Source organism: Schistocerca cancellata, chromosome 5, assembly GCF_023864275.1.
Source record: "Schistocerca cancellata isolate TAMUIC-IGC-003103 chromosome 5, iqSchCanc2.1, whole genome shotgun sequence".
Taxonomy (NCBI): Eukaryota; Metazoa; Arthropoda; class Insecta; order Orthoptera; family Acrididae; genus Schistocerca; species Schistocerca cancellata.
The window spans coordinates 664,214,649-664,237,812 of record NC_064630.1 but is presented as its reverse complement, the minus strand read 5'-3'; the positions used below and the strand labels follow the sequence as shown (position 1 = coordinate 664,237,812).

The following is a 23,164-nucleotide window of genomic DNA, read 5'->3' as shown; positions in this document are numbered from 1 at the left end:
TACTGCGCACTCACTCCTGGAGTGTTGGTTATTCTTCGTGTTATTCCTTCCTTGCTACTTCATATGTACAAGACAAATATAGCACTATAATTTGGGACCACTCTATCGAACGAGCGGGTAAATTTAAACTTTAAAAATCACTTTTATTATTGTCACACATCTGTTCAGTAAGGACTCATTACAGAGCATCAGCCATAATAGTCGCCTTTTCTAGTAGATCTACCACTTAAAACCAAAATTATTGAAGACACAGTGCCCAGTGGGCAACGTGTCCATGAATTAATTTTGCCATCATTAGAAGTTCTACTTCCTCATGGTCACTGTTAATCTTTGTAGGCCTACCTATCAAAAAACGCCGAAATTTTGTGCGTCCCCACAGGACTGCCAAAGCATCGAGCTCCATTACCGAATAATTCCTGGTTAAGACATGACACCTAAACTCAGTTGTTTGCCAAACCACTTTTCTGTCACGTTCAATATCTATCAATAGATGCACCCCCAGACTGATCAATGAGGTATCGGTTGGCACCCAAAAATTTTTTCTCAGTTTGGAATGAAACAATAGTCGAGCACAGAGCAATGCAGGTCCTCAAATTCAGGCTGCTTCTGATTGCCCTGGGCCTATGTGACATTCTTCCTGGTTAATTGCTATAAATTTTAGGTGTTGGCCTTCTCTTTTATAAACCATTTGTTGAAGTTTACTAGACCAGGAATGAACAGACTTGCCACTTTGTTCTCGACGCTGAGATAGATGATGATGTTTGGTTTGTGGGGCGCTCAACTGCGTGGTTATCAGCGCCCGTACAATTACCCAATCTTTGCTCAGTCCAATTTCGCAACTTTCGTGGATGATGATGAAATGATGAGGACAACAAAAACACCCAGTCATCTCGAGGCAGGTGAAAATCCCAGACCCCGCCGGGAATCGAACCCGGGAACCCGGGCGTGGAAAGCGAGAACGCTACCGCACGACCACGAGCTGCGGACTTCTTCCTAGGTGTTTTACACTGTGAACACATCATCGATGCACAACGACACCTCGTCTGCTTCCAGGTTCACGGAGCTTAGCCCACTAACAAAAGCAACTGATGACATGTTCAGCCCAAATGGCAACTACTTAAATTGGGAGCACTATACATAGCATAAAAATGCCCTGTATTGTCAACACGCAGAATGTAACATCTCAGACCTATGAGTTTCCAGGTCAGTGTAGGTGTTCATTTGGCAAGAATCAAGCACCAACCTGGTATATCCATTCGTTTTCGTGGCACACGACAGCGAGTTGCTGGGTAGGAGCTGAATGCCTCTTCAGTTACTAGTTTTCTCGATCTTGCCTTTACTTCTATGTCGACTTATCTCCTTGTAAACGAGGGGTACACGATATTGTCGAATGGAACATTTCTTGTGTTTCTTTGCCTCGAAACCTTATGTAAAGGTTCATGTCATCCCTGGAGATTCCTAAAATATTCGCAAATGTACTTCGACACATTACTCAATCCTCCACTCTCATTACATGAAGCAGTTTGCTGAAGTTTCATCTCAGTTTCATTCTCGATGGGCCGGCCGCGGTGGTCTAGCGGTTCTAGGCGCTCAGTCCGGAACCGCGCGACTGCTACGGTCGCGGGTTCGAATCCTGCCTCGGGCATGGATGGGTGTGATGTCCTTAGGTTAGTTAGGTTTAAGTAGTTCTAAGTTCTAGGGGACTGATGACCACAGATGTTTAGTCCCAAAGTGCTCAGAGCCATTTAAACCATTCTCGATGGCCCGAGCCCCATTACCACTCACAACAACTAGTCTCGCCACTGTCTCTTCCAATTCAATCATTGAAACTGAATCTCACTTGTTTGCAGATTTTGTCAACATAAACGGTTTGATTGAATGCATAATCATTTCAAATAAATTTAGGAAGTCAAGTTCTAAGAGAGCCTCGATCTTGACTCCTTGCACAATTAGAAGGTTTGCCCCGAACATGGGTGGTTGGTATTCAAAATCAAGTCTAACTTGCTCTTTCACTTCTACCTTCTGCACTTTTGGTGTCTGCAGCACAGTGCACAGTCATTCCATGCATTTTAAGTGGAGGTTATCACTTTGGTGTCACATGCCTCATACACACATTTGTCAATTTATGAAACCTAAATACCTGTATTGCTTTGCTTGACACATCCCTCATAGACAGATTTGTCAATTGCTGGAACGTGACTTCCTGTATCCAGAAAACACAGTACCAACTGCCATTAAAATTTGCATTATTTGCAAGATAACTAGGATTCCCTTCTTCAGCCTCCTCTCTTCACAAAGCCTTTCGCAGCTCATGGAAACTGCCATATAGCTTTCCGGGCACTGCTGTAGACTCCCTGTGCCTGCCATGAGATGTGGTCATTACTCAGTTACTCAGAATATCATTCTGCTCACCGCTCTGTTCGTTGGACTGATGTCTAGGTTTGTGAATCTCTAGTGGTTCTGCTCACTCTCGAAATCCACTATTATACCTTCTGTTATTGTATTCCTGTTCATACGGCCCCTAAAGTGGTGACCAACGACCTTGCTAAATCTGCCCATTCCATCAAGTACTGGCCGTGCGGTTCTAAGCGCGTCAGTTTGGAACCGCGTGACCGCTCCGGTCGCAGGTTCGAATCCTGCCTCGGGCATGGATGTGTGTGATGTCCTTAGGTTAGTTAGGTTTAAGTAGTTCTAAGTTCTAGGGGACTGATGACCTCAGTAGTTAAGTCCCATAGTGCTCAGAGCCATTTGAACCATTTGAGCCATCAAGTACTGTTTTGCCTTGGTGGGTGCTCTCCTGTTGTGGTCTCAGATTCTCGCTTTTCCAAGGGAAATTATTTGGTACATTGTGCACTGGTGCCTATGTCTCTGCATTGTGGGAATAACACAATTCTTATAGCGGATGTTGAAATGTTCTCTCATCCTGCCTGCTTCTTCTGCTGTAAGTAAATTCGTGTTGGAGTTGGTGTGATAAATTCATCAGAAATTTTTTTGTGAGATGGCTAGATCATGTGGTGCATCCATGAACTCATTGTGAGGGACCATTTCTTTGAAGCACTGTATTGGGTTCTTGTAGCGTAAAGTGCTTTATGTTTCCATTTTAAGTACTCCAAGTTTCATTTAATCCTGGTTCACCTTAGACAATATTCCATCAGAAATGCATGTTTTACAATTTCCCACAATCAATATGAGAGCCATTTCTTTGAAGTACTGTATTGGGTTCTTGTAGCGTAAAGTGCTTTATGTTTCCATTTTAAGTACTCCAAGTTTCATTTAATCCTGGTTCACCATAGACAATATTCCATCAGGAATGTATGTTTTACAATTTCCCACAATCAGTATGAGAGCCATGGCTTCCTAACGTGGGTGTTCACGTACAAAATTAATGTGCAGTGCATGAGAACACTAATGCATCCAGGAAATATTGATCCAGATCTTTGGATGTAGATTGTTTGAAGGATCAGGAAAAAGGCGTACCTTTTGACTGACACATAATGGCTGCTTATCCAATCTTCACCATAATCATTGCTACCTCACTCCTCATCCCACTGTAGCTGAGGCAGCACTCCCCATTTTTTAAAATTAATACTCACTTATATATCTTTGAGCTGCAGTAATTCTTTTATCTCTTCATGTTCTCTTATGATGATCAGAACAGTTCAATCCAGCTGTGCATCACAATGTAACGATAGATATGGCTGTCAGCAATCTACCCTGTTCCGGCAGTTCAGCAGCCTCATCAAGACACATTGTCGCCCGTTCTTCTAGTAAAGTAAAGCTGTTCACTTTAGGTGAATTTTCCATGATAAATGACGTTTACTTGTTTTACAGTTTCGTGCCGCTATGTACGATTCAAGATAAATTTGTACATCTGCAATCTCTTTTCTTAATTCTTGTGTAAACAGATCGAACTTGTTGTTAAATTCTCACCTCTACTCATCAGTTTTCTTTGTTACATTGTCTTGGGTTTTCTTACTTCGTGCATCAGTCTCTTTATCTATTCTAGCGAACTGTTCTTTATTCCCTTTCGTTACTCTCTGGAACAGCTCTTTCTTATATCGCTCATTAATCTTTTTGTTTCGTTCATCTGTCTTCAGAGCTGTTGTATTCAATATGCTTGTAAATCAAGTGTAGCATGTACAGGCAAGTCGACTTACGAATCACGGCGCTCAGCACTGTTTCCCCGTGCACTACAACAGCGTTTTCCCACGTTGCTGTTGAGGCCTTGCCACAGACATCGTTAACTGCTGAACTGTGCCCTGTCCTTTCCCAACTATTTTGCGTTCATGACAGGCTGCCCTCCACACTGTCTATGTTCTGTAAACAACCTTCCAGTAAAAAAGTACCCGGCTGATCAGTTTTCTTTTGATGATGTTTTTCCGTTTGTTAACAGCTCCCATATTGTTCGGAGCATACTGCTGTTGACAACCAACAACATCCTGCCTTGTCAGATACCACTCTAATCACATCACACAAAACAGAGTATATTCTGTCTCTGATAAGTTCACCCTTCTTCGTTTTCTGCAAGGCAATATCTTTCATTCAACACTAGTCATCGATTGAACCAGCAAATCACGGAGATTTCCCTAAACATCCTTCATCATAGAGTCAGCCAGTGCGCCGACATTCAGTCGGCATGTACAAATTGAATAAAACTCTGGTGAGTATTGGTTGCATGGGGCAAGATGTCCAAGTAAGTTACACTGTGTTTATTTGATGGGATACAAGCCTTCATCCACTTCTTTCGTGTTCCCTCTAAATTCTTTCAAACTGGGTTCTGAACTCTCGTTTATTAAATTGACCCTGAACATTGAACAACGTGACATGATTATAGCTGTACCACTCCAGTTTTATATTCTTATCTTTCTATCTAAATTGTATTCTAGACTGGTTGCCTACTAAAATCAGAATGGAACTGAATTCAGGAACAGCTAACATAATTATACAACTGCACGGTAATGCTGCAACTCAAACATCACAAGCATTCAACAGACCCCTCCAAAAATGCAACACAGATGACACTGCCACTGACAACGTCAAGATGGACTAATACAAGCCATCACAGAGTCCGAAGAAAGAAGTGCAAGAAAAGCATATTGATTAGTTACATGTGCCAACAGTTTAACTTAAATCTTTCCCACGTTTCTGCTGATTATCAAAAGTGTGATTAGAATTTATTAAAAATTTTATCTAAGTTACTCAAAATATTCAATAAGCTCTGAAATTCCAACGAATAAATTTGCATAGAGCCATTAATTTTATGTTATATTTCCTAACTACAGACTAGAATATCCAAGATAACCAACATCGTGGCAAGATCGCCATTTCCTTATGTGAGGGTGTTGCTGAGCTTTCGACATACACCTGTGGATGTCAGAATGATACATACTGATTGTATTGACTGGCACTCAGAATTCTCCCCATTGGCTCATATGTACTTAACCAAAGAGGTGCTGCACAACAAATAACTAACAGGACTGGGATAGCCCTAGTAAAAATGAGGCATGTGTATTGTACCTCAGTAAAGATTACAAATAGGGTGACCATATAACCATGAAATTTAACAGTAGGCCACGTTATTCCCTGTTTATTACAAATTTGCCTGCTAACATACTCGAACACAAATAACAGATTATTACAGGATCGGTTTGATCACAAGAATAGAATAAGAAAATTAACTACTGTTGACATACATCAGTATTAATGTAAACTTGACCTCACTGGCATAGACTGAACAATTTAGGTGAACGGGCAGGGCCATAATCTACACGTCATGCAAAAAATTGCAGGATTATGATTCGCAGTCGAGACACCAGCTCTGACAATGGATGCGATGTTGGCCGCTACTTGCCTTGAGTGGTCAATTTTTCTCACCCCTCATGCTTTCCTCTGAAAGGTGGGCTGTAACTCCCCGTGAGGTTTCGATCCAAACACATCTGGTCACTGATCTTGGCCACTTCAAGCACTCTGGCTCATCACATACACAACAAAACTACAAAGAAAATTACATGCAAAAGAGCTACTACAAAAGAGCAGGAATTAATATAAAAGTTGATAGCTTATTTCTGGCAATGACTGATGTTTTTAAATACAAGATTTAACAATTTCATTAATTGTCAGAATGGAACGATGGAGTTATAACACCAGATCCACTAACTGCCACTGCCTACCCCATCATGGTATAGAGGTCTGAAGATGGTCAAAAACTAACTGAAACTAGTTAGCACAAAATAAATCTTTTTTTACGGCTGAGACTGTTAGTATTTACTTTAAATACTTTTTACCAGACCAATGTTTTCCACGAGAAATGTTCTCAAAAATTACTGCATCTGGTGTATCTACTTCACAGTCCATTGCTATCAGTAAGAAAAATCCGCACACCATCAACAGTATTCAACAAGTTGTGAAATAACTTACATTAACTTATCTTAAATCTAGGTAAAATACATTACGTGACACATCGAAGTGACGAATGTGTTGGTCAAATTAGCGTCATCCCACACGTTCACAACACATGTTTAATTGTTCATTTAGTGAATTCAGTCCCTAAACTCGTTCTTAGTTCCAAAATGACACATAACCTCCAATAACTGATGGTTTTAAACAATGCAACAAACAGTTGGAGGTGATTTGATATTTTCATTTCCTATAATCACACTCATCATAGATGAAGTAATTGTCTAAACCTGTATCATGATGTCTTGCTGTGAAGGCCCCTTAGTTCTGCTGTCAGTCAAACGACTACATTTAAATCTCAGCTGTTCTCCTCTGCAGAAAGTAAAGTAAACCAACAAACATTGTAACATCGACTCCGTGTATGCTGCTTCACACAGCCCTCAGGTGCCTTAAGTTTCCCCGCTTGTGCCCACTCACCGTCGTTGGCAGCTGACATTTGCAGACGTGAAAACATTTTTTCTCAGCGACGTGGAGTATCAATGTTGCCTAAGTTATGTCTGACATAAAACTGACGCAGAAAGCATATTAACTCCACTCATATGTAGTATATAGTAACATACTCCTTGCTCTAATCACTATAAGACAAACTATCATTAATTAAGTATTTTAATTAAGTATTTCTTCTCCAAAAATTGACCTTAGATGTTGCTGGACTGTTTGAATAAAACGTGTCTGCTATAGTGTGTTGGAAAAAACAGACTCAAATAAATAATGTGGAGTGAAGAGGATGCTTATTAAAGCAAATTTATTTTTCATACAGCTGGAACGATTTCTAGGGTCAACATTTAGGATTAAGACTCCCTTGTATCAAACTGTAAGAACACTAAAGTTTGAAGTAATCCATTTACAAATGTCAAAAAGCAATTATGTAATTATTTATATAACAAAAATTTTTACGCACTTCCCCATTTCCAAGTTCCACAAGTGGAAAAAAAACCAAGTGACTAGTTACGCCTTCCTCTTTATGTACCTCACCTAAAATACAAAGTCAGGAACGTGGAATACCCATGTTGTAAGGTAAGTATGATGTAAAACATGTAGGGTCTCGTCTTGTTATACTAATTTACCTTTTGCAAATGGATGCAATAACTTAATGTCTGTATGCTATTTATGAAACGATGGTCCGCAGCTCGTGGTCGTGCGGTAGCGTTCTCGCTTCCCGCGCCCGGGTTCCCGGGTTCGATTCCCGGCGGGGTCAGGGATTTTCTCTGCCTCGTGATGACTGGGTGTTGCGTGCTGTCCTTAGGTTAGTTAGGTTTAAGTAGTTCTAAGTTCTAGGGGACTGATGACCATAGGTGTTAAGTTCCATAGTGCTCAGAGCCATTTGAACCATTTTTTTGTGAAACGATGTCATCTAATTGCTAATTTTCCCACTTGTTGTATGACAGACCTTTTCCATGTGCCATACTTAGAATTTTTGGGCTTATGTGGCTTCGCTATGATAGCGCCGACTAGCTGTATTTGATGTAAAAAGTAAAGTACCATAAAATACCTGCCGTCTTACGATGTACCTACGATGGAAAATGAGCAAATTGAAGGTTTAAAACCATTACAGAGCAACTTGTTGCAATGCACATTCATATCATCAGACATTTTAATCAGAGCTGCAGAGTTCAACATTCACATTACTGTACACAAGTTTACTGACAAACTGTTGTACATCCTTGTACAGCCATTAATGATTGTGTCCTCTATTATGCCTAGAAATGCAATGTGCACAGTCGCAAACCGGTTGCCTAAAGAAAAAGGCAGTTGGTTTGTCCCAAATGTAGTGTACTGACAATATATACAAACAATTATGTAAGAGTGTATAACACTTATGAAGGAAAGTTACATATTCAGGTTGCCTTTCTACATTGTTTTGAAAAAAAATATTCATCGAATTTAGACCTTTCTTCATGAGAAATCGCTACTCTCATTAGCTAAAGTACGTTAGAGGTGAGTTTTAGTTAGAATATGACTACGTTTTTACTTTTGCTGTACAAGAAGTTTGTCAGAGTTCTGGCTTTTATTAAATGTGAAACACAGGATGTAAAATCAGCGTATAAGTTATGTTTTGAAATACAATCGGTATAATTGTAATAACACAGCAACAGTTTTGAGAATTCATGTAAATTTATCTGAATATATGTGCTGCTTTTAATTCCACTACTTATGCAACTTCCAACTATACTGCCCATTCAGCCATATACTGTAATTGCAGCTTATCAAGTTTTTGTGATTATATATAGGTACAGGGCGGGTCGCAGGTGGCGGATAGCGAACGATCCATCAGATATGGTGGACAGCTGCGAATAAGGGGAAACCCAAATAAGCAGTCCCGGACCGAGGCGGCAGCATCACGAGGGTGTGGGAGGGTGACTTTTGCCAAGGGTCACACTCATTCAAAAACCACAGAACCCGAAGACGTTGCTGTGTCATGGCGAGTAAGTGTCGCCATTACAATAAGCACTGTCAACACCCAAATCCAGGACGCGTCTGAAGTGGGAACCATCGGCATCCTGATCAGCGTCTGTTCACACAATGTGCGGCTGGTCATAATGCGCCAGGAACTAACAATCCCTGGTTCTAAACACCCAGTGGAAACACTGGACCAACTTGATTACAAGCAAGTATGACTCGTGCAAGTAATAACAACATTACCCCAGGTGGTAACCAATCCACCCATCAACAGATGGCAACCAGGAATTCGGATTCTGGGGAACCTGGACTTACACGATTACATCAGAGAAAGTCGGAGCTCTCTGGCAAACTTCCACTTAAAACACCTACATACATTGGAACCTTTAACATAAATACATTAAACCAACCAGGAAAACTTCTAAACCTTACAACAGAACTCGAAAAGCAAAAGATAGTAATACTAGCTTTACAGGAGACACGTTTTACAGATGAAGAAACATCAGATTATGGCAACTATCGCATCTTTAAGAGCAAGACGGATAAACGAATCGGAAGAGGAGCCCCCCATCTCGGGATGGCGTTTATCATACACAAGAGCGTGCTCAGCTCCATCAAGGAAGTTACTCCCGTAAATAATAGGATAATGACGATGCGCTTACAATGTGCCAACAAAACATACACAATGGTTAATGTTCATGCTCCCACAAACGGAGACAAGAAAAACCCCATAGAAACAGAAAAGTTCTGGGAAAATTTGGAGAATATAATGGCCAAGATTCCAAAAGATGATACAAAAGTTCTACTCGGCGATTTTAATGCCCAAATTGGTAGAGAGAAAATCCACCAAAAAACCGTAGGCAAATATCCTGCACATAAACTTACCAATAAAAATGGTACAAGGCTCGTCGAACTATGTAAGCAGAATAACCTGAAGATAATGTCAACATCTCTAAGAAAATGTCCAAGAAAACAAAAGACATGGAGATCTCCTATACAACAAATTGGCGAGTTTCAAATACACTCCTGGAAATTGAAATAAGAACACCGTGAATTCATTGTCCCAGGAAGGGGAAACTTTATTGACACATTCCTGGGGTCAGATACATCACATGATCACACTGACAGAACCACAGGCACATACACACAGGCAACAGAGCATGCACAATGTCGGCACTAGTACAGTGCATATCCACCTTTCGCAGCAATGCAGGCTGCTATTCTCCCATGGAGACGATCGTAGAGATGCTGGATGTAGTCCTGTGGAACGGCTTGCCATGCCATTTCCACCTGGCGCCTCAGTTGGACCAGCGTTCGTGCTGGACGTGCAGACCGCGTGAGACGACGCTTCATCCAGTCCCAAACATGCTCAATGGGGGACAGATCCGGAGATCTTGCTGGCCAGGGTAGTTGACTTACACCTTCTAGAGCACGTTGGGTGGCACGGGATACATGCGGACGTGCATTGTCCTGTTGGAACAGCAAGTTCCCTTGCCGGTCTAGGAATGGTAGAACGATGGGTTCGATGACGGTTTGGATGTACCGTGCACTATTCAGTGTCCCCTCGACGATCACCAGTGGTGTACGGCCAGTGTAGGAGATCGCTCCCCACACCATGATGCCGGGTGTTGGCCCTGTGTGCCTCGATCGTATGCAGTCCTGATTGTGGCGCTCACCTGCACGGCGCCAAACACGCATACGACCATCATTGGCACCAAGGCAGAAGCGACTCTCATCGCTGAAGACGACACGTCTCCATTCGTCCCTCCATTCACGCCTGTCGCGACACCACTGGAGGCGGGCTGCACGATGTTGGGGCGTGAGCGGAAGACGGCCTAAAGGTGTGCGGGACCGTAGCCCAGCTTCATGGAGACGGTTGCGAATGGTCCTCGCCGATACCCCAGGAGCAACAGTGTCCCTAATTTGCTGGGAAGTGGCGGTGCGGTCCCCTACGGCACTGCGTAGGATCCTACGGTCTTGGCGTTCATCCGTGCGTCGCTGCGGTCCGGTCCCAGGTCGACGGGCACGTGCACCTTCCGCCGACCACTGGCGACAACATCGATGTACTGTGGAGACCTCACGCTCCACGTGTTGAGCAATTCGGCGGTACGTCCACCCGGCCTCCCGCATGCCCACTATACGCCCTCGCTCAAAGTCCGTCAACTGCACATACGGTTCACGTCCACGCTGTCGCGGCATGCTACCAGTGTTAAAGACTGCGATGGAGCTCCGTATGCCACGGCAAACTGGCTGACACTGACGGCGGCGGTGCACAAATGCTGCGCAGCTAGCGCCATTCGACGGCCAACACCGCGGTTCCTGGTGTGTCCGCTGTGCTGTGCGTGTGATCATTGCTTGTACAGCCCTCTCGCAGTGTCCGGAGCAAGTATGGTGTGTCTGACACACCGGTGTCAATGTGTTCTTTTTTCTATTTCCAGGAGTGTATGTGAATGACCTACTATCCACCTCCATAGCTGAGTTGTTAGCACGGCAGAATGCGATGCGAGAATCTGAGGTTAGATTCACAGCCAGGTCGGCTGGGTGTCGTATTGCCTTCATCATCATTTCATCCTCATCGACATGCAAGTAGCCTTCATCATCATTTCATCCTCACTGACGTGGAAGTCGCCAAATTGGTGTCAATTAAAATAAGACATGCACTAGGTGACCGGTCCATCTGACGGGAAGTCATAGCCACATACACATTTACAATTACCTTCTACTTAACCTTCAACAAACAAAACTGAAACTCGTTGCAGATGATACTGCTGTTAGAATAAATCCCGTTAGAGAGAAGGCAACAGAAAATATTATTAGTGATATTTATGCACAGAACTGTCAAGTGGTCCTCTCCGAATGGACTCTCTCTTAATTTTGAAAAAAAAAACGCACTATATTAATTCTGTGCAACAAATAGATTCGTACCAACAACTGATGTAGCACACTAACAGGAATCAATAAACAGTATAGCAGGCTAAAAAATTTTTGGTGTGCATGTTGATGTGAGAAGTATAGCATAGTTTCCTGAATTATCTACGATTTATGCACATACTGCTTCAGAAATTTACTGTAACAATGTGTCACGACAACATGCACCTCACTCTAGCTGTACATCCCTATGATGCTCATGACGAAAAAAGGGGTGTCCCACATAAATACCTGGATTCGATCGTCAAACTCAGTGACGGCATATTGTCCGACATAATTGTGTTTTCCAGTAATGTTAAAGGCAATGCCATAACAGAGGCGGATTTTGAGTCCGGAGCAAGTATGGTGTGTCTGACACACCGGTGTCAATGTGTACTTTTTTCCATTTCCAGGAGTGTAGATCATGTGGCGATTTCATACCCAGTACGAAAAGAAATTTACGACTTCCAAGTACGCAGAGGAGCAAACATTGATTCAGACCATTACCTAACTAGAATTAAAATCAAGTTTACAGCACGAAGAAGTCATCAGAAGAAAACAGAAATACAGAAATATGACACCAAGAAGATTAAAGAATCTAAAGTAAAAGAAGAATGGGAGAAGGAAAAGGCAAACACATGGGAAGAATTTCATTCTAAAATCACGCGAATAGCTAAGGAAACTATTCCCTTGAAAAAGATATTCAAACACCCTTGGTGGGATTCAGACTGTGAAAATGCATTGGAAAGGAGAAAAAAGGCATTTCAAGAATATAACAGTAAAAAATCACAAGAAAGTCTACATTTATTTAACGAGGTTAGAAAACAGGTTTCAAAATCTATTAGGCAAGCAAAAAGGAAGTACACAAAGGCACAACTGGATGCCATAGAAGAAAATTTCCAAAACTATAATACAAGAGACTTCTACAGAACTTTCGCAGATAAAATACGAGGATATATCCCTCAAAATTTATGTTTCAGAAAACCAGATGGTAAATTAGCCCTAACAAACCAGGAAAACTGTCAAGTATTGGCACAATATTTTTCTAACCTACTAAATTGCCCAGAACCTAGTTTAAGGTTTCCCAAAGAAATCAGTGCCAACGCTCAACCGGATTCATTACCATCAACACAGGAAGAAATCAAATGTCACATTAAAAACTTAAAAAATAATAGAACATCTGGCGAAGATGGCATTGTTGCAGAGCTATTAAAAAACCTAGGACCAAAGACGTTGCAAGAGCTCACAAAAATAATAACAAAAATATGGGAAACAGAAAAATTACCAGAGGATTGGAAATGTGCCCTTATTCACCCGTTACATAAAAAAGGAGACAGAACAAATGTCAATAACTACAGGGGAATCTCACTTTTACAAGTCACCTACAAAATTCTCTCAACATGCCTGCTGAAAAGAACACAAGAGCAGCTGGAACACCAAATTGGTGATTATCAAGCAGGCTTCCGCCCCAGTCGCTCATGCATAGAACAAATATTTAATTTAAAGACAATATTAAAACACAAAGCAATTAGAAATGCCCCCATAATTTGTACATTTGTAGATTTTAAGAAAGCCTATGACTCAATTGACCGGCAATCTTTGTTTAACATTTTAGAGGAACTTGGACTTGACTCCAAAACACTAAGGCTTATCAAAGAATCACTGACAGACACTGTATCTAAAGTTAAATTCAGGGGAGAAATCTCTGAACCTTTTCTCATAAAAACTGGAGTACGTCAAGGTGACGGGCTATCTCCACTTCTGTTTAATATAGTCCTGGATAAAGTCATTAAGGAATGGGAAAAAGAATTAAAAAATCAATCCTACTGGAAACCAATCCATCTTGGTAGAACCAAAGACAACGTGGAGGTATCTTGTTTAGCATTCGCGGACGACTTGGCCATACTTGCAGATGATGAAGAAATCGCCACCAAACAAATAGAGATCCTTAAAGAATGCGCGGATAAAGTAGGTTTACAAATTTCGTTTCAAAAGACAGAATTTTCCTGTACGAAATTCCATATACACAGTTTGAACACAAAATATGGAAAAATAAATAGAGTAAAACATTTTAAATACCTAGGTGAAATTTTGGAGCCAACCGGAGGAGAGAAAGTTGCACAGAAGATCAGGCAACAGAAAATGAAGAGAGCATATGGTATGACACATGAAATATACAATAAAAAATGCATCTCCTCGAACACAAAAATCAGACACTACTGCGCAGTAATTAAGCCAGCAGCACTATATGCTAGTGAAACGCTCACACTCCACACAAAATGTGACTTAGAAAAAATACTAAAAGAAGAACGCAAAATTATGAGAAAGATTTTAGGTCCAAAATTAACAGAAGAAGGATACCGGATACAATCAAGAAGAACCACAGAAACTATATCAAACCTGGCAGCAGACATAAGAAGGCGAAGATTAAAATTTTATGGACATGTCACTAGACTTCCCCCCACACGACTCACCAACAGAATTCTCACTTACATAGAAAAAGTCAAATCAACAACACCATGGATTAGCCAAGTAAAATTAGATTTACAAAAAGCAAATATTGAACTTAAAGATGTCAAAGATAGAAAAACTTTTAGAAATAAGGTGGAAAAGTGGATTGTATTGTCGGAGAAGGAAGCACTAAAGAGACCAGGAACAAAATGGACAGAAGAAAGAAAAAGAAAACATGGAGAACGAATGAAAGAAGTATGGAAGAAACGACGTCAGAAAGCTTTGCGTGATCCTTCTGGGTCCATTCGCGATAAATAATAATATATATATATATATATATATATATATATATATATATATATATATATATATATATATATATAGAAACTGTTTGTTCCCTGAATAACTTTGCTCTGTCAACTCTTTACAGTACTATTTTTTCAAACATCTCAACAATACTACCCATTATGACATTTGGAAATAATATATGAGCACATAGAAAATCTACGCAGTATTTTTTTGTAACTTAGAAGCTAATACACTTTCACATTTATTTCATGGTATAGTCCCCAAAGAATCCCATGCAGATATGCTCTAATACAGTTTCATAGTTGCTGGAAACATTAATCGGAGGCATTTTCCTCTTTTTCATGCCTATGAACGTGAAATAAAATATCCTCTATGTGATCAAGATATCAGAACTGTAATCAGTCCATAAAGAGATTCTGAATAGCAAATTAAATACGTTCTTTGACTACATATTTGCAAATACAGGAATATACTCTGTAAAATGTCTGGTGATAATAAGCAAGTGAAAGACAAAATGCTCACAGATAGCTCCAGTCTTCATGAATATAGCTAGTTACAAAGTATTTTTTTGAAATATTCCAGATTTTACTATTTATTGATTTAAATAATTAGTAAATTCTGATAAACATATATTTGGATTTTAGAGTCTAATTTTATAGTAAGTTATAAAAGAAATATCGAGTAGAACTCAAAAGTTAACTCTGTGATAGCGGCGTGTAACTCAAGCAATAAGTCTAATGAGAGAATTTATATGTGTCACAAATGATGAACAGCACAGTGCAGAAGTTTGTATGGTTAGCCATTTGTTTTCAGACTGTAGAAACTGAAATGCTACGGGACGCATTTCTACGCACCTAAAGTAAACAAGGTACGTATCTTAAGTTTTTGAAGGTGGAATGTCTATTGGTTGGCTACTCATTTCACAGTCCTTTTATGTTACTTCACTTAATACAGCGGCCTGTCACCTTCATCAATTTCATATTCAATTATGTGTACGTCATCAGGCTTTCTGGACAGAACTGAGAGGCAGATTATCAAACGATCCGGCACTGTGTGCTGTTCCTTTCAGTGCCAGGGGTGTTGAATTTCTTCAGCGTTATTTGACGCAAATTAACCAGAATCAGAGTCCTTAGTATTAGTGTACGTTGTTTTGGTAGCTTATAAGCAATGTTGGATACAAATTTTCCGTGTTTCTTTGACGATGTTCAAATTAAACTGTCGAGCACCATTTAAGGAAGTAATTGGTGATCCGTTTCCTAGCAATGGCGCTACAAACAGTTAGTCGCTATTCTCACTTCGTTTGTGTGCTGGAAAGAACGTTTGCTGGGATGGGCGAAGAGACTTTTTGTGCAAAACTTTGGTTTTTTATTCTCTTATGCAACATTTTTGGTACTGCTCCTCTTACCTTCAGAAAGACGAACGGAAAGCTCTGTGTGTCCACAACTGGAAAATTGTACAATATTGTATTGGCTTTATTGCTACTGGTTACAATACTTCATGAAATAAGTGTGTGGACACAAGAAGTTTACAAAATGAAAGGTCTACTCAAGTATGTACATGTCTGCAATCTACTTCTTATAGTTTTTACAGCTTTTATCGGAGTGATAAGAAGCTCAGTTTTGGGACAAAGACACGTCGACGTGATGGTCAGCAAACTTTTATCGGTTGATGCAATTCTGTATAAAAATGTTGAAAACGAATACACTGCTGTTGCCACTGTTGTGCGTCGACTGCTTGTTGGAACTGTCGTTTATTTAACATTATTGTGCGTCCTTGCTTCGTACAACCATAGGCACTTGTCGTATTTCGTAACAGCAATGCATTTGTGCTACGTCGCAAGAAGTACGGTCATCCTGCAGTTTTTTACCTTTAACATTATCCTGCACAGAAGATTTAAACAGCTGCATAAGTATATGCTCCAGACGCTAAACATTTCTACGGAGAGTGACCTTGATTGCATGATATCATCCTTGCTGACGATGTATTCGAAAAATAATGTGTTCCGTATTCATGGTGAGACAACTGCCACAGATGCACAAGAATTATCGCGCAGGAGGAGAACAGATATACATCTGAAACGGAATGCGGCCTCACGTGTAGAGATGATGTTGAAATGTGATAGCTGCGTTCAGTTCGACGAGCTACAGAAGGTCCATCATATTCTTTACGATTTGGCTAGAGATATCAATGCAGCATACGGATTACAAAACTTCGCAGAAGTAACGACGTCTCTTTTTAATGTTATTCTAAATATTTACTTAGCAGCAGTTAATTTCCTTCATATAGGAGCACCCTGGTTTGGTGAATCTAAAGCAGAAGGTGTGCGCCAAGTTTTGCCATATGTGTTGATGTCAGTGTGGCGCTTGGTAATCATAGTGTACAGCTGTGATGTGGCCATCCAGGAGGCCAACCGCACAGAACAGCTGGTCAACAAGCTGCTGCTGCTGGCGCCACTTGGCAACTGTGGCCATTGGAAAGGACTGCAGAGCTTCGCCCGCCAGATAGCTCGCAGTCGGCTCCATTACGACGCTTTAGGAGTTTTCTCCCTTGACCGAGTACTGCTGGCGAACTGTGTGGCCACTTTGACGACGTACCTCGTGATTCTCGTCCAGTTTGGCTTGTCTGGAGACAACAAAACATATGAAGTTCTCAACATGACAGTAACTGACCAAGTGCCCTTCAGAAGTGAAAGTTGAGTGAACGTGAATAGCTTTACTAAGAACGGGACTGCAATTAGTAGCTTAAAAACTTTTTTACTCTCATAATTAACTTAGTTGCATTCTTTCTGTGTTCTGTATTGGCACACACATATTATTAAATTGTTCTAATTTCTTTTTCAGCACTGGCCACATCTTTAGGAGTATACATTAGTTGTGAATCATCTTCATGCAATGCTTAATTTCTGTCTTTATTCTATGCCCATTCTGTAAACACGATTTTTAAGAGAATTACATCGGCCTTCTCTATGTAAACTGTGTTAACGTAATTCAACGTTGGTTCATGTCTTATCAGTTTGCTTCCTTTCATCTGGAGACAGAGACAGGAAAAAAGTGTGAAAACCCCCCAGTTACCAATACATGCAGTATGATTTGCAAATTCCCAGGTAATTATTGTCTGAAGAGAGTTTCACTTCTCATCTGTTAGCTGCACTTTCTTTGTACTTACGTTGGACACTTTTCTTATGTAGTGAATGGTTTCAGCTCCTTATACATCTGCTGCTATATGTGATTGACCTTTGGTATCAGGACATTGTTTTTTTGTGTAAATAACAACAGCATCGATGTATGGTACAGTAACAAATTAAGTTTTGGTTTGTTCACAATGTATGATATTTTCTTTGGTGTAATATGTTACTTACGGTCTTTAGCAAGGGTTGCAATGGTAGGGATACTCTTACAGAGGAAGTAAAAACTATTAATGATCATTAGCACAAAAAATTTAAAAAAATCTACATACACAAACACACACATACACACACACAAAAAGTATGCAGTTCCACATCTTTATCATAAGAGTCTTTAGAACGTTAGAATGTCAGAGTTTTCATCCAGTGTACAGTTGTCATATTTTAAATCCAGCTGCTGCAATGTTATAGTTTCCTTCTTTCCCTTGCACCATAGTTTCATTATTATATGGAGACTTTCTTACAGGGAAATAAAAACACGTGGAACTGAAGAAACTAGTAATACAGACTTGGCAACTAACAGCAATGCAAGCATTCGTTACATACAACCCATATGCACACATAGGGTGCAATCAACTCAGGCACACATACACAGTATGCACACACACACACACACACACACACACACACACACACACACACACACACACACACACAGAGTGGTCAGAAACAATCTGAAAAACTTGTAAGTGTGTTGCGGGATAGGCTGGGCTGATAAATAAATAACTGTAAAGAAAAAAATCTGATAAGCTGCGCCATTTCCGGGTGATTTTGTAGTAAATTTAGCGAAACAGATTTTGCACCCGGAAATTCAATCACTTGCATGCTTTAAAAGGCAGTAATGCACACTCATCTTGTGGTCCGTGAGTTATTACTTGTTGAAACGCTCATTACTAGTTAAAATGTGCCGTTTTCGGAAGCGATATATGCAAGCTAGGTGAACAAGAGCTATGTTTCTTCGGTCTGAGGAAACCAACGAGGACGTGTTTGGCCACACCACCTCTGGCATGCTGCTTGAATTTGTGTACGTGATGATGTGATTGGCTAACGTCAATGCTTAATAGCACGGAAATTTATCGATTTTTTTGAATATATATATATATATACCCATTGTGTAAATACGTCTTATAAGAAAATTACATGCGCCATCTCTATGCAAACTGTGTAAACGTAATTCAGTGTGGGTTCATGTCTTATCGGTTTGTATCCTTTCATCTGCAGACAGAGATAGGAAAATTATTGGCATTATATATATATATATATATATATATATATATATATATATATATATATATATATATGGGGTAGACAGCTAAGACAGGCCACCCCAAATTTATCGAGAATGAATAAATAAATCGAAGAGTGAGTTTCTGTTTCTGTCAAGGTATGGTGGACAATATGGGGAATTTCTTGAGTTTTGCAACTACCTTTTATCGATTATGGTCACTGAATTTTGGTACCTACCTCGTTTTTATTTCTTTTTTTTTAATGGAACTATAGACTTTTTTCTATAGCATTTCAAAGAAGCTTCTAAGAGAACTTCAACGGCGTAACATGTATGGGATCGATAAAATAGTGTCCAGATAGTCGCGCTGCAAACCATAGTTTTGCCATCAGGAGGAGAAGCTCCACAAATGTCTGCCCTATTACTGCAAATGTAAGCAAGCACATAACTCAGGTTTGGTTATCATCGCCGCCAGACCAAGTGCTCAGTAGGTGGACCTCAAGCGTTACTAGACACTATCAAGTGATTTGGGAGCAAGAATATTTCATGATGAATTTCCTTTGAAGCTAATGTGAGCAGACGCCAATGTTATAAGGCATTTCATGCCTTCGGGAGTCGTCGATGTTTTGGAACAGACTTCTTGTTGTAATGTTCGTCACTTATAAAAGTATAGAGAGTTACGTTTGGTGAGTTTGCGGGCCATTTTGGTTTTCCTGAACGACTATTGTAGTGCCTTCCAAATGATCCCTTAGGAGGGTCTGATTTTAGATCTCTGGAATGAGTGAGACATTCGTCTTATTGATGCCACACTTATTGCCTTATATACAGTGGAATATCTTCCAATAACTGTGGCAGCAAAATGTCTTAGAAGCTCGAGATACTATACTGTGTCTCACTAAAGCTCTGGCACAGTGAATTAGAATGCAGGATCCGTTGTGTATGCATCCATGCATATACTCCAGAATTACTCGACATGTCTGGAGGTAAGTATACACCTATATCCATATCAAGGTTTGCATAATCACCTAAATCGGAGATGCTTCCTCGTCCTAAACTCTCACCCCCTACTCAAAATCCGCCTCTGTTATGGCATTGCCTTTAACATTACTGGAAAACACAGTTATGTCGGGCAATATGCCGTCACTGAGTTTGACTATCGAATCCAGGTATTTATGTGGGACACCACTTTTTTCGTCATGAGCATCATAGGGATGTACAGCTAGAGTGAGGTGCATGTTGTCGTGACACATTGTTACAGTAAATTTCTGAAGCAGTATGTGCATAAATCGTAGATAATTCAGGAAACTATACTATACTTCTCACATCAACATGCACACCAAAAATTTTTTAGCCTGCTATCCTGTTTATTGATTCCTGTTAGTGTGCTACATCAGTTGTTGGTACGAATCTATTTGTTGCACAGAATTAATATAGTGCGTTTTTTTTTTTTCAAAATTAAGAGAGAGTCCATTCGGAGAGGACCACTTGACAGTTCTGTGCATAAATATCACTAATAATATTTTCTGTTGCCTTCTGTCTAACGGGATTTATTCTAACATCAGTATCATCTGCAACGAGTTTCAGTTTTGTTTGTTGAAGGTTAAGTAGAAGGTAAATGTAAATGTGTATGTGGCTATGACTTCCCGTCAGATGGACCGGTCACCTAGTGCATGTCTTATTTTAATTGACACCAATTTGGCGACTTCCATGAAGGCTACTTGCATGTCGATGAGGATGAAATGATGATGAAGGCAATACGACAACCAGCCGACCTCGCTCTGAATCTAACCTCAGATTCTCGCATCGCATTCTGCCGTGCTAACAACTCAGCTATGGAGGTGGATAGTAGGTCATTCACATCCACTCCTGGAAATAGAAAAAAGAACACATTGACACCGGTGTGTCAGACACACCATACTTGCTCCGGACACTGCGAGAGGGCTGTACAAGCAATGATCACACGCACGGCACAGCGGACACACCAGGAACCGCGGTGTTGGCCGTCGAATGGCGCTAGCTGCGCAGCATTTGTGCACCGCCGCCGTCAGTGTCAGCCAGTTTGCCGTGGCATACGGAGCTCCATCGCAGTCTTTAACACTGGTAGCATGCCGCGACAGCGTGGACGTGAACCGTATGTGCAGTTGACGGACTTTGAGCGAGGGCGTATAGTGGGCATGCGGGAGGCCGGGTGGACGTACCGCCGAATTGCTCAACACGTGGGGCGTGAGGTCTCCACAGTACATCGATGCTGTCGCCAGTGGTCGGCGGAAGGTGCACGTGCCCGTCGACCTGGGACCGGACCGCAGCGACGCACGGATGCACGCCAAGACCGTAGGATCCTACGCAGTGCCGTAGGGGACCGCACCGCCACTTCCCAGCAAATTAGGGACACTGTTGCTCCTGGGGTATCGGCGAGGACCATTCGCAACCGTCTCCATGAAGCTGGGCTACGGTCCCGCACACCGTTAGGCCGTCTTCCGCTCACGCCCCAACATCGTGCAGCCCGCCTCCAGTGGTGTCGCGACAGGCGTGAATGGAGGGACGAATGGAGACGTGTCGTCTTCAGCGATGAGAGTCGCTTCTGCCTTGGTGCCAATGATGGTCGTATGCGTGTTTGGCGCCGTGCAGGTGAGCGCCACAATCAGGACTGCATACGACCGAGGCACACAGGGCCAACACCCGGCATCATGGTGTGGGGAGCGATCTCCTACACTGGCCGTACACCACTGGTGATCGTCGAGGGGACACTGAATAGTGCACGGTACATCCAAACCGTCATCGAACCCATCGTTCTACCATTCCTAGACCGGCAAGGGAACTTGCTGTTCCAACAGGACAATGCACGTCCGCATGTATCCCGTGCCACCCAACGTGCTCTAGAAGGTGTAAGTCAACTACCCTGGCCAGCAAGATCTCCGGATCTGTCCCCCATTGAGCATGTTTGGGACTGGATGAAGCGTCGTCTCACGCGGTCTGCACGTCCAGCACGAACGCTGGTCCAACTGAGGCGCCAGGTGAAAATGGCATGCCAAGCCGTTCCACAGGACTACATCCAGCATCTCTACGATCGTCTCCATGGGAGAATAGCAGCCTGTATTGCTGCGAAAGGTGGATATGCACTGTACTAGTGCCGACATTGTGCATGCTCTGTTGCCTGTGTCTATGTGCCTGTGGTTCTGTCAGTGTGATCATGTGATGTATCTGACCCCAGGAATGTGTCAATAAAGTTTCCCCTTCCTGGGACAATGAATTCACGGTGTTCTTATTTCAATTTCCAGGAGTGTATATAACGAGTATGAGTGGACCCAAAATTCCCCCTAGTAATTAAAGCTTCCTACCTTTTCAACATTGCTTGAGTTATTGAGCAAAACTGTTATCATTCTCTTTGTTAAGAATGATTCAAACCAATTTTGTGTACAGCCATCATTTTCATGGCGCTGAAGGTTTCTAAGACGATCTTCACCATCAGTCATTACAGAGAAGTACCAAACTGGTTTAAGTTCCTTACTAAGGCTTGTATTATTCAGTGGGTGTATGTGTAAATAGAATTCTCAGTACAGCATCCCTTTTGGAACCCGAAATCTGATATGCTAAGTAAATTATATCTACCTGAAAGTCAGGTTACTCTTAAGTACATTACCTTTTCGAATATTTTGGGAGAACATGTCAGTAAGGGGTGATACTCATTTAAATCTTTCTTGGCACCTTCAGTATAAATCGATTTAACAATTGCATATTCTAATCTGGAAAGATTCTCTGTGTAGTGAGACACTACATATATCATTGAAGACATTACTTACTAAATTAGAAAAACGTTTCAGAACTCTAACACCAATTGAACATAATTCTATAATTTCAGTGAAGGTTGTTGGTTCTGCTTCTAGTCGGTTAAAGTTTTGGGAAAAATGAAACGTTTTTCTCTGTCCTGTCAGGTAAGACACTAACCTGATTGTTGCATAAATCAAAATCACCCGAGTGGCTAAGTAGGAAATGAGTACCATACCCCCTCAAATAAGCGAAAGAAACTGAGTATTTATTATGGTAGTTTAGTATGCATGCAATGTGTGCTGCACCACGAAACTTGCGTCATGTGACAATGCTCCCTGCGTGAAGATTTTATTTTTCTAACGGGTGCCAAAAGCGCTTCATTTTACTGTGATTTGGTGGTAGGAATGTTGATGTGATAAATCACATCAACTTACCGTACAGGTTGTTCAAGCCGAGTGTACAGC

At 41.3% G+C, this 23,164-nt stretch overlaps 1 protein-coding gene across 1 annotated transcript; it reads left to right on the top strand.

Annotated features, from left to right (window-relative positions):
• Positions 1-16,625: 16,625 nt before the first annotated feature.
• On the top strand, positions 16,626-17,219 carry LOC126188751 (putative gustatory receptor 28b). Its single transcript, XM_049930361.1, has one exon. It carries the CDS (start codon positions 16,626-16,628, stop codon positions 17,217-17,219), a length of 594 nt encoding a protein of 197 aa, XP_049786318.1.
• Positions 17,220-23,164: the final 5,945 nt, after the last annotated feature.